General features: G+C 32.7%; 1 protein-coding gene and 1 long non-coding RNA gene across 57 annotated transcripts in view; one reads left to right on the top strand and one right to left on the bottom strand.

The window, feature by feature from the left end:
* Window positions 1–10,749, top strand: part of arvcfb (ARVCF delta catenin family member b) — a 428,020-nt gene extending 417,271 nt beyond the window's left edge. For 37 of the 56 annotated variants that reach the window (XM_087252461.1, XM_087252456.1, XM_087252459.1 and 34 more), the window contains 2 exon segments: window positions 4,806–4,918; window positions 8,138–10,749. In XM_087252461.1, coding sequence (XP_087108587.1) covers window positions 4,806–4,907 — 102 coding nt within the window. In that variant the 3' untranslated portion in view covers window positions 4,908–4,918; window positions 8,138–10,749. 56 annotated transcript variants of the gene reach the window in all.
* On the bottom strand, window positions 3,203–5,456 carry LOC147843985 (uncharacterized). The gene is made up of 2 exons (XR_015491243.1): window positions 3,773–5,456; window positions 3,203–3,450 (listed from the first exon to the last, which is right to left on the bottom strand). It is a non-coding gene; the product is annotated as an uncharacterized LOC147843985 (long non-coding RNA).
* Window positions 10,750–12,783: the final 2,034 nt, after the last annotated feature.

Here is a 12,783-nt window from a genome sequence, read left to right as displayed (position 1 = left end):
AATATAATATAATATAATATAATATAATATAATATAATATAATATAATATATGAATTGGATCACGTGTGTTGGTATTGCATTGATATAGTCTTATGTTGGTGTATTATGTTAGTATATCTTTGGCTATTGACAAAATACATCAAAATTATCAATTTTTATTTTATGGCAAAAATCATTAGAATATTAAAGGAACACTTCACATTTTTTAAAAAAGGTACATTTTACAAGAGGTGGTTCATTCCATTGTGGCAAACCCTGATAAATAAGGGACTACGTCGAAGAAAGATGAATGAATGAATAATATTACAAGCATCCAAGAGTTAAACATTTGACTTGAACCATTTTTGAATCATTCAGTCGATTACTTGTTTTGCGGGGTATTGTTTAACTTAGCTTACCATAATGAACTGAATTGAATTTGACCATAAGCATTTTGTTCAAAAAGAGTTTTAATTTAAAGTGCCCTCTAAAAGAACCAGTTCTCAAGTGCTGCGTAATATCACTCCGCCTGGTGCAGCCATGGTACAGCAGCAGTTTCTTGACCATTGCACTAGAATGAGAGTATAGTTCTTAGTGATATTCCCCTAAAAATGTTGTGTAAAATATATATATATTTTTTTAATTACACAAAGTTACTACAGAAGACTTGAGCTGGAAAAAAAGGGAAATTATCAAAACTCTTTTTTTTATATTTTTAACAAATTGCTGATGGACAAATTCTGTTCATAATACTAAGCTAAGCTAAAAGTGACCCTGCCAGAACAAGAAATCAGCTGAACCAGAAATGATTCAAGTCAACTGTTTATCTGTTAAAGGCTTGTAAAATTAGACTTTTAAAAAATTAAAAAGGTGGAGTGTTCCTTTAAGTAAAGATTATGTTCCATGAATAATTTTGGTAAATTTTCTTCTGCAAATAAACATTTTTTTAATAGTAACGCCCATTTCTTAAAGCTTCATTTGCACAACTTTAAAGGCAATTTTCTCAGTACTTTATCAGTAGATTTTTTTTAACCCTCAGATTCCAGATTTTCAAATAGCTGTATCACAGTCAAATATAATCTTATCCTAACAAAGTATGCTTCAATGGGAGGCTAATTTATTATATGTGTTATATCATGTATGTTATTTGTGATATGGTTTTGTGGCCCAGGGTCACACATCTGTGGATTTAAGAAGATAAACTTGGCTTCTCCTCATTATAGCTCCATTTTGTACTTTAGTTAATCATTAAAAGACAGATTTGAGAATTTAAAGTCATTAATGAAAATATAAGAATAATACTTTTTACCATGATGTCAGACCCCAGGACGCACTTACAGCCAATCACCAGTAAGGGGCGTGTCTAGTAATGATACTGGAGATATCAAAAATGTGCAAGCTTTGGGTTTACTGACGTGTTTGTTTTGGTGCTTTCAAATATCCTCAATGTTTGGTGAAATTCACCTTTATTAAAGTGTCTGGGGCCTGGCATCTGCAGAAGAGGTCGACTTGCACATTTAACGTCTCTGCAGCAGCAGATTGAGTTTTCTTACTCCCTCTTGACTTAATATGAAGTCATCTCACATTAGTAGTGTTATCACAGCCCAGCGTGAGGCTGATTCACTTTACTGTGAGTCTGCTTACGTACGACAGGCTCAGCTGTGTGTTGAGTCTGTTCATAGACACTGTATTATTGACTACTACACTCCCGCACCATCTGTAGTCCGTCTCAGCATTGTGACAGGCCTTTGTATCCCTCAGCAGCTGCCTGCACTATTTCTTTGTTAGGTTTTTTAAAAGATTTAATAGAAGTGATGACGAATTCAGATTTCTACTGCTGCGACTGTCAAAACAAACAGATTTATTATTTTCTGTTGTAGAAATATTTGGCAGTAACTGTTATTTTAATATTAATACAATGAAGTTGCTCCCTCTAGAGGTCCTTGTTGGCACAGCATGCTTGTGTTGGCTTAAAGGTATAAGGTCACCAAAAAATAAATACCATTTACTCACTTTCTAGTGGTTCCAAGTAGGGCTGCACAATATATCGTTTTGGCATTGCTATTGTAATGTGTGCATTTTTAATAGACATTTCCAGGTTTCTCAGTTGAGGAAGGCGTCACAGTTGGGTAAAAGCACAGTGAATGGGAGAGGGGAGAGTACAACAAATATTTTTTTTACCATCCAATTTGCTGAAATGATAAAAAATGCTGTGATGGTGTTATCAAGACTGTCAGAAAAAGGTCTAAAATAGTGTGAATAGACTGATGACGGCAGCCAGAGGAGAGAATAACATCAAATTTACTCTCAGCCCCCGTAGACGCTGCATTAGAAACACCTTGCATAAGCCGTAATTCGTTTTTGGTAATTTGATGCAAAGATGATTTAATACATCCATAAATGCATATAAATATTGATACTTTTTTTTTTTTTTTAATCAAGGATATGAAATTATGATGACCATCAAACGCGTCTTGTGAAAAGGGTCCAAAGTCACATCGCAGGATCTGCAACGTTTAGTCTAGGTTATAATTGACAGTTCAGAACACATCATTTATATGAGTGATAGCTCATTTTCATCATAATAGCTTTGACAATGATTAATTATGTTTATTTATTCATACAATGAAGACTATGGTGTTATTTTACATTTGATTATTCAGTATTTGCCTGAAAACTATGACTGTAAAGCACTTTTTTATTTCATTTGTAACTTTGATTAATTATATTTATCTATGCATGGAAATTATGCAGATGCACTTACTTACAAAATCATCCTCTAAAATAATAAGTTCTTTACAACTGAGAATATTCAATTAATATAGCGCTCAGCATACATGAGTAGACCCCTCACAAATCTGTCATTTAAATTCATTCAAATCTGGAGCTTATCTAACAAAATGCCTTACTATAATGGTCCAAAAACTAGTACACCCAAATTTATATGTTATAGAAAAATATTAAATACAAATTTAATAAAGAGGAGAAATCAAGAGAAGAAAAAATTTGAAAACATTTTTGTAGGTTAATTTATTTTGTTTTGCAATATTTTGCTTGAATTTATTTGTATTATCTTTCAATTTTTAAATGTGTTTGATGACTAAATTATTACTTTAATAAATATATCTGTTTCATAAATCTGTTTTGTTTAAACCAGTGGCGCTCAAACTGTTTCTTATTAAAGGCCAAAAACCAAACTTGATTGAGGGCTGTGAGCCAAAATTTACCATGGGTAATTTCTTATTTATTACCATATTATTTAAAAATAACAAAAAAAAAAAAAAGCATTGCTTTAAAACATATCAAATAATGATGCAGTACAGTTTGTTTTACATTTTATAATGAACAATCCCATTTATAACACATTGAAGTTCAATGCTGAGTCAAGCTGTTCCTGCCTTTGCTTTGATTTGCTCACTGATGTCTTGTGCATCTGTCAAGTGACAATATTTATAAAAATATAGTTTATTCTACAACAGTGGCTCTCAAACTTTTTTCATCAAGTACCACCTTAGAAAAAAATGGTCTCTCCAAGTACCACCAATATGAGCAGTATTGAAATACAGTAGTGTGGTAGGCCCAGTAAAGGAGCTACAACTCTGCACAGTTAAAAAACGTGGCAGAGTTCCTCAGAAACATAGGCTATATGTCATATGTGGCATATTATATACATAATTTTTGATAAATTTTGAAATGTGTGTAGCATGTACATGACATATTTCATTCCTCCGCGTACCACTAGAAGGATTCTGCATACCACTAGTGGTACACGTATCACAGTTTGAGAACCACTGTTCTACAAGATAATACTGTGAAATCACAGTAACGGACTTTATTATCTACTGTAAAGTTACAATATATGGTTGTAATTTCACAATAATTTAATGTGACAAAACCACAGTAAATTACTGTGAACTACCTCACAATAATTTACTGTGAATTTACATACAGTAATTTACTGTGAAAGTAATGCAATTATTAGCCAGTAATTTACTGTGAATTTAAGGTCAAATTTTTTACAGTATACATGTTAAAATTCTGACTAATTTACAACATTTAAATTAAATATTTAACTTTAATAGGCTTTTCTGTTGCTCCTAATTAAACCATGAAACAAAAGGTTACATTCAAATCGAAATTTGCCCCAATCAACTCCCCATAATTTTTGCTCTGTTTTCAGATGAGATGGTGGGCCAAACCAAAGGTTACCACGGGCCCTACTTTGGGCACCTCTGGTATTTTTAAAAACCAAAATACATTGCCTGTATTCACTGAGAAATTGATAAAAAATAATTATTTGAAATGGGGTGTGCTCAATTATGCCGAGCGCTGTATGTATTTTTTTTTATTATTAATAAGTTGTATTTATATCACAATACTGTATAAATTGCAGAAAATCCAAAAATCATGTCAGTTTTTTCAATATTGTGCAGCCAATTTTTTTAACAAGAAACACAAAAGATATTTTGAAGAATGTTGATGTCCATAGCATAAAAATAACAAATCCTATGGAAGTCAATGGTTTCCAAAACCTTTCAAAATATCTTCTTTTGCCTTCAACATAAGAAAAAACTCAGACAGAGCGACTAAAAAGTGAGTAAATGATGACAGAATGTTTATTTTGGGTAAACTATGCCTTTAAGTAAACCTGACTAAAGTTTTGTTGTTTTTGAAATGTTTCTGCATGTGTTCTGTTCACTTAAATGAACTTTCTCTTCTATTCTAACTGTTTCTTTTCCCTTTGAGCTTCTCTGTTGCGAGGACTAACTCTGGCTTTCTCTGTGTGTTTGAACTCTTGGTTTTGCTGATTTGAACCCCTTTGCAGAATGACACAAATAGGAAACACTATATCAGGAGCAACAGGCCGACTGTCAGTCTGGTGGATGCTTGTGATGTTAAACCTCAGCCTGTTGACTCCTGGGTCTAAATGCATGCATGGTAGGTCTTAATGAGCTGCTGGACGTTTTTACAGTATTGTTTTTGTCTCTTCCTCATCTTCTTTATGAAATAACACCCACCTTTCATTATCATTTGCTCTGCTTAACCCAGAGGAGTGCATTGGCTAGACATTTTCACATTTGGCAAGTTTGGTTTGACTAAAATAAACTATGGTGTGATTACTTAGTTACTATGGTTCATTTTAATAAGTGTGATCCCTGCTATCTGAACCCTAGTGAGCATAAAACAATTGGAATGAGACCACTGAAAAGATGGGCCTTGGTCCGCCTGCAAACAAACTCTTGTGCAGGGGTGCTTTTACCATACAACGACATAACTCACGGCTAAACTATCACAGTACGATGCATCGTTTGGGAAATAAACAATGTAGTGACGAGTGTTTCCCAAAACTGTAGCTGCTTTGTAGCAGATCCATCATTTGAACCACGTTAGTTGTAACATAAAACGCCCATAACAACTTTAGTGAAAGCCCCATCATTCTTTTGTGCAAATTATATTGTTTTAAACGCACGCACATAAAAAAAAAAAAAAAAACAATATAAGTATCGGTAAAAACATGCACCAGTTTTTCATATCAATTGAAATATATGTAAATGGCACATTTAGGGCCCATGTGTCCTTTACCAATATTATTGAGAATATTGAAGATTCTATAATTTTATTCTAAAACATGAAATCACTTACAAAAAGCTAAATCATATTCTAATATCATATATAAATCATTTAAATCGTTAATGGTTGTAATTTACATGAACTTATTAAGAAATTTTAAAAATCCTACTTATCCTAATGATGATGATGATGATTATTATTATTATTATTATTATTATTATTAATGTAGGGTATTGTTTATTTCTTTTTTATTTTTTAAAATGTCTACTTTTACAATTTGACAAATTTAAGCCACTGCAGAAATATGCTAACTAACAGGCCCATGTCATATAGCGTACAGATACTTAATAAATAACCTACTATAAATTAAAAGCATTAACGTATGCTATGTTTTTTGTTTTCACAAGCTTTGGAGACAAAACATTATTAGGTCACCTATAGCTTTCGTCATGAGCCACGGCTGCATTCAAAATGGCATAAATATTTTCAAAGTGCACTACGAAGGGAACGTAATTGTCAATGAAGATGGCTAAAACTGAACTGTAAAATACTTTAAAAGCAAATTACACCTAAGAGAGATGACTTTAATGCTGTTTTTAATCATTCTGAGTTTAAATGTTGGAATGTTCGAAAGGAATAGGGCATAGGGGAGATGGGAATAGAACACAGCCAGGAACTATGCTTCTAACTACAGCTCTAGAGGTAGTTGCATGCGTGAAAGTTTGCGATGCAGTTTGCGAATGTTCATCAGAATGATTGGTTTGGGAAACGGCAAATAAACTAACTATGTTTGTATCGACGGAACTTGCTAGCTTGGTTAGCTAACAATGGTTTTTGGATACACACCCCAGTTTGACTAAAATATGAACGCAATACAAACCAAACACATCTAAAGAAACTAAAAACATGGCATGATGTCACTAGGCATGGCCCGGTATAAGATTCGGTATGATAACCTTGGATAAAAATATCACGGTTTCACAGTATTGTGATTACTGCCCTAAATTAACCTCTTTTTAAATGTCTGGGTAAAAAACTACAACTTTATTCCCCTTTGAACACAATATATTTTATTTTAAGAAACATTTATAATATTTTGGAGAAGTAAACATGTCAGGCTAAATTATTCAAATGAGTCATTGACTTCTGCTGTCTTCATTAGTTTCAAAAACACAGATTTCTTTTTAAAACTTGTCCTAAAAAACGAAAAATATAAATAAGAAATCGTACACATACCTTAGGAATGGTATATTTGAAAGTTTTTAAAACCTTGACTTTTCCAAACCGCAGTATACCTTAAAAATGGTTATCGTCCCATGCCTAGTTGTCACAAGATGCAACCTTGAAAAGGACACGGTTTGTTTGTTTGTTTTTTGAATATTTATGTTTAGTCAAGAATTTTTAGGAAATCAAATCTACAAGTGTGAAAACATCTGAAAACCAGTCACATTAACCACTTTAAAACTAGTATATATTCAGATTTTAAAAATCTCTATATTTTATATAACATTCTACTTCTACGGTACTATCACATGTATTATTATTATTATTATTATTATTATTATTATTATTATTAACAATAAATTATTCAGAGTCTGCTTAAAAAACAGAATCTCAGAAAAGATCTCTTAAGAAGTATCTCTTTTGATTAGACTTTTAAACTATAGTGTACTGGCATCTAGTATACTGTAGTTTACATTGATGTGCTGTGAAAAGTGGACAAAAAGGACTGAAATAGAGTGCACTTAACTCTTTGGGTTAGCATCGCTATCATCTATTCATTTTCCACATTCATGCTTGGCAAATATCTGCTTACCCACACATTTTTCATCCCATACTCTATCTGGAACAGGAAACCATGATCATTTCAAATTGCCATGCACATTTCAGCATAGCTGTTGTTTGTCATTCAACAAAGCAAATTTGGTGGAATGTTACCATGTTACTCGTCTTCATATATTTGACTGTATGGTTTCAATCTAGAAAACAATGCAGAAAAAAATCTCCTTTTATAAAAATCATCCATCATTTAATCATCATGCTCTTTTTCATGTCCATTATCTTAAAACAGAGCTCCTTCTGAATAGGCATTAAGGTGACTTTATACAGTTTATTATCCAGAATGTACAATTATAACTATACACTGTAATACTTGCCCTAAGTGAGTCTGCCATTTATGTTTATCATTGAGCTTTATCAATGTTAGCATCCTTAACTCTGCTGTATAAAACACCTTTATGCCTTCTCACCAAGCAATTTTGTGTTAAATAGACGTAAATCTAATAGACGTCTAAAAATAGTGCAATATTAGACTAGTCATCACATATTAGACAAACTTAACATAGTCATTGATTTCTGTTTATGACTAGTCTAGATTGTACTATTGTTAAAACCCAGATTAAGCCTAGTTTTAGCTCTATTTTTAGATGTCTTTGTTTAGATGTCTATTAAACATCAAAAATGCTACATCTATAGATCTGTTAGTTTTTTGACTTTTCATCATAAGAACATCTCTGGCTAGAAGATTTTTTTTATGTAGTCTGACAGTGCGGTCTGATATGTGTGGTTTTGCCCTCTCCGCTACAGGCTTAGCTAGCAACAGCGCTACATCTTTACCACGAGTCACCACTGCCATTAACCGCAGAGCTCACCGTGATGTGGACTCATCTCAAGACTTTTACCTGAAAGAGCGAGAGACTTTCATTCAACAGCCAATATTTTGAGATTTCTCAACAAGTGAAAAGAAAAAGAAGCCACTTCTCATGTGTACATTCCCACTGGATGTAGTGTTTCCCAGAACTAAGGATTAGCCGGAATGACGGACAGATGGACAGATGGATTGAGTGAATATACAGAAAGTGCTGTCGTGGACGTGGACGTGTGCTGGATTGAGGGGTGAAGAGGATATCAGAGAAAAAAAAAACTATTTTTATGTCAAAACAAAAATATATATATATATAATTTTTGCCTATATTATTTTTGTTGTCCGTTTCTGCCTGATTACTGTTTGTTTTGTGGATTTTTTTCCCCCAGAAGTGCAGTGAATTGTGAATTTTTTTCCGTTCGGGTTTCATTTTTAGCTAAATTTTGGGTTTTCTAGAAAGATTGAAGACATTTGTGAAAGGAGGGGAAAAAAGAAGGGTTTCTTTTCTGTTGTTGTTCTTGTTGCTGTTGTCCGTTTCGACGGTTTGGGGGCACATACAAAGTCTGGGGGTCTATATTAAAATGCACGCTTTTGCAATTTCTGTGTGCTGGCTTTATAAAGCAAGTTTGAAGACATATTATCACTGTGTTTGTTTCTTCTCACTGAGGACTGTTGTTGAAAAGCGAGTTTTTTTGTTTTATTTACTAAACGGAGGAGAGCTGCTGGTTTTCACATGGATTTGGTCTGCTTAATTCCCAGAGGCATGCTGGGCAACACTGGCACTTACCAGCTTATGCTTTGGTTTATTTAACAAGGGGTAACGATGAAAACAAAATCAATAAAAATTCTATTTGTTAATATGTAGATTGTGGGGACAGTAGGAGGATTCATTTGCTCCTAAAAAAAAAAAAAAAAGTTAGATTTTCAAAACATTTTCTATTTTTGTTGTTTTATAAATGTATATTAGGTTACACGAATAAAAACAAAACAATTCTTCATAACATCATAGATGTGAATCCATAACAGCACATTCAGTATTACGTATTCATAAAGCATGGCCATGTTTGTATACAATTTCTTAATAATAATATAATAAAAAGATCATTGCTTTCAGTAAACGTGCATCAAAAGTTTGTAGAGTCGATTTCATTGTCTATTTATATTTTGTACATCTTGTTTTGTTGAGCTGAGATGCTTGTTTTGGTCACACTTTATTTTAATGGTCCCTTTGTTGAATTTAAGTTACATTGCATCTACATGCCAACTAATTCTCATTACATTATAAGTAGACTGTTCGGTTGGGGTTGGAGTTTTTTATAGTCAGTTAAATGTCTGTTGAAGGAGCAGTATCAACAGATATACTAGTCTACTAATACTCAAATGGACCATCAAAATAAAGTGTTACCCTTATTTTCAATTTTCTTTTGATATAATTGGAAAACAACATGTTCAGACAGGTCTGACTGGCTTACAGAATTTGGTCAGGAATGATGAGGAATCAGGGATAGAGGCTTCCTTTCATTTCAGCTTTTATGCAAGCCAAAATATTTTCACTTCATCAAAAAATGCGTGTAACAAACAAAGCATGACGTGTTTTTTAATATTCGTTTGTTTAGATTTGCGTAATTGTAAATTCTCCAAATGTCGATTAAAAGAAATCCAGTGTTTTTCATACTCATAACCGCATCAAACTAATATAAGAACGACAAATGATTGTTTCTTCGAATCTAGCATCTGCTTTCTCATCTGATTTCCGTCACGTTACTGTATAACTTTCTGTAGCAAGTGTTTTTTTTCCATAGTGATCTAACAGAAACTCTTAATAACAAAGTAACTGTGTGTAATACCGTTAATTTTGGAAATCTGAAAAGCGTTCACATCCAGACTTTTAGCCTTTTGTAGAATCATTATTAATAATTGAATTGTCTGTTCCCGACTGCCTTTTTCGCAGAAAACAACCAAAGGATTTTGGTATCGTGTAGTACAAGAAGTTCCCGGAGTGTGAATTTGCATCACATTGTATATTTATAGAAAAAAAAAATTGAAATGGATTCAAGAGGAACCTATGTAGACATCACTAATTCAGAGCATCAAAACTCAGTATGTGTACAACTTGGTAGCAAATGTGTTTGTAACTATCATGTGCCTTAACCTTTTTCCATGTTAGATGAAGACGAATAGTGTGTTTTATATGTTATATTGGTCCCCTCTCTGTCTCTTTTACATGCAAGCAAACACACACAAACACACACACTCCTGTCTCTGGCTCCTCACACTGTCACTCACTCTGTGTTCTCAATGTAGTCTAGACTGGTGATGGGTTTTGCCTTGTATTACATTGTATTATACACTTTTAAAAGATAGAGACATTAAAAAGGTTTGATTATATAGTTGTTAATGCTTTCCTAGCGCTCCAGAACAATGCCACAGTGACCGAATGTATTGTCAATTTTACTAATACCCAGAAGAGAGAATTGCTCTTGTAAAAGAAAAAAAAATACAGGTTTGTAGAGTATCACTTTGGTGTGTTTTCAATAAATCATGCCTGAAAGGAGTTCATTCTGTGTGGGTTTATTTATCTAATTGAAGGCACATGCTGATTTTGTTTGTCGTTGTTTCGTTTTGAAACCCATTGACTTTTAGTGTACTGATGAAAAAAAAACTGCTTCTTAATTTGTTTTAAAAAATCCTAAGAATGATCTACACCGAATTCACACTTTCTCTGAATTAAATGTCCCAAATTCTTAAAGAAAAAAAATGTTTTCAGAGACTCTTGTGAATCAGGGAATATTTCATTTCACATATTGGGAATTAAGGCTCCTTATTAATATCCATTTTAATACAGAATGCACTGTCAATGCTTAAGGCAGATGATGAATTTACTAAAATAGTCTTTTTTTTACCATTCTATTTCATGGTGTAAGGAGGCCCAAACCTGCAAAAACAATGAATGAATAAATAATTATGTATATATATATATATATATATATATATATATATATATATATATATATATATATATATATATATATATATATATATATATATATATATAAATGAGTAATTAAATACAGAAATTTATGCATAAATAAAGTTATGCACACAAATAAATAATTGTATACAAAATCTACAAATTTCGGCATAAAAAAATACAAAAATAATTAGTAGCGCGGGCAGGTAAATGAATGAATTACACAAATGTTGGGGCAATATGAAATTGCTAAACTGAAAGTTTATTTTAAATGTTTATTTCTTCTTTTTTTTTTTTTTTTTTAATTCCCAGGATCCGCATGTTGCAATGTCCCGAATTTAGCTTGAAAATCTTAAGCCAATTGTTATGGAGTGTTCTGATTCAATTTAGAATTTCCCCAACCCGCACAGGTGACCAGAGTGAGTGCTCTGACTTGGCCCCCCTGGTCCGTTTATTCATTCAGTTGGAGAATGTAGTTGCGTATTTTCTTTTCCTGAGTTCAACATGCTAATGAGAGGCTGTCTGTCAACCAGCAGAAGGTGGTCTTCATGCCATAATTAGTTGCTCATTAGAAAATTTTTGGATTTGATTTTTTTTTTGACTGGCTTCTGATAATTGACAGACACCCTGTCATTAGCATGTTGACCTGAGGAATAAACGTTTGAAAGGAGGGAAAAATAAAATTTCAGTTTAGCATTTTCTTACTCCTTCAACATTTGTGTAATTTATCTAATTATTTTCCTGCCCACACTATTATTATTAATATATGTATGCAGAAATTTGTGGATTTATATACATTTATTTATTTGTTTATTTATTGTTTTATTTATGCAGGAATTTATGGATTTATTTACTCATTTATTTATATATTTGCGTATTTATTTATTGTTTTTGCAGGTTTCTTCCTCCATAATAGTGCACTAAGAATAGTTAGAATAGAATAGTTCTCCTGGGAATCTTATTCCTAACAATTGTTATCTTCTAGAAATATATATATTTTTAAAAATACATTTTTACATGAAACAAAGATTTACACTCCCTGTGTACATCCTCAGGCTGTTGAACAACTCAAATAGCTGATTTAATATATTATATCTTCCTTTCTGGATGGTAAAGGAACACTTCATTTTTTAAAAAATAGGCTCATTTCAAAATAAAAATAAAAAAGTTGCTATTTTCTAGGCTGATATGGCTTGGAACTGCATTCCGACAACAAAGTCCCTTGATTATTACGCCAGAATAAGAATATAGTTCCTATAGCCATATTGACCTAGATCAGGGGTGTCAAACTCAATTCCTGGAGGGCCGAAGCCCTGCACAGTTTAGTTCCAACCCTGCTCCAACACACTTACCTGTAGGTTTCAAGCAAGCCTGAAGGACTCAATTAGTTTGATCAGGTGTGTTTAATTAGGGTTGGAACTAAACTGTGCAGCGCTGCGGCCCTTTTGGAACTGAGTTTGACACCTGTGACCTAGATAATAGCAACCTTTTATTTTCTGTTGGTCTTAGTACAGGGTAACTACAAAAAAGTGTCAAGTTTTAAATATGATAATGATCAAAATTATTATTTTTTTTTAATGCTAATGGTCTAATCCGATTCAATGATTTATTCTAAGC

This window comes from Danio rerio, chromosome 5, assembly GCF_052040795.2.
Source record: "Danio rerio strain M-AB ecotype USA chromosome 5, GRCz13ab, whole genome shotgun sequence".
NCBI lineage: Eukaryota > Metazoa > Chordata > Actinopteri > Cypriniformes > Danionidae > Danio > Danio rerio.
Note: the sequence above shows the minus strand (reverse complement) of the source record. Positions and strands in the feature narration are given on the sequence as shown.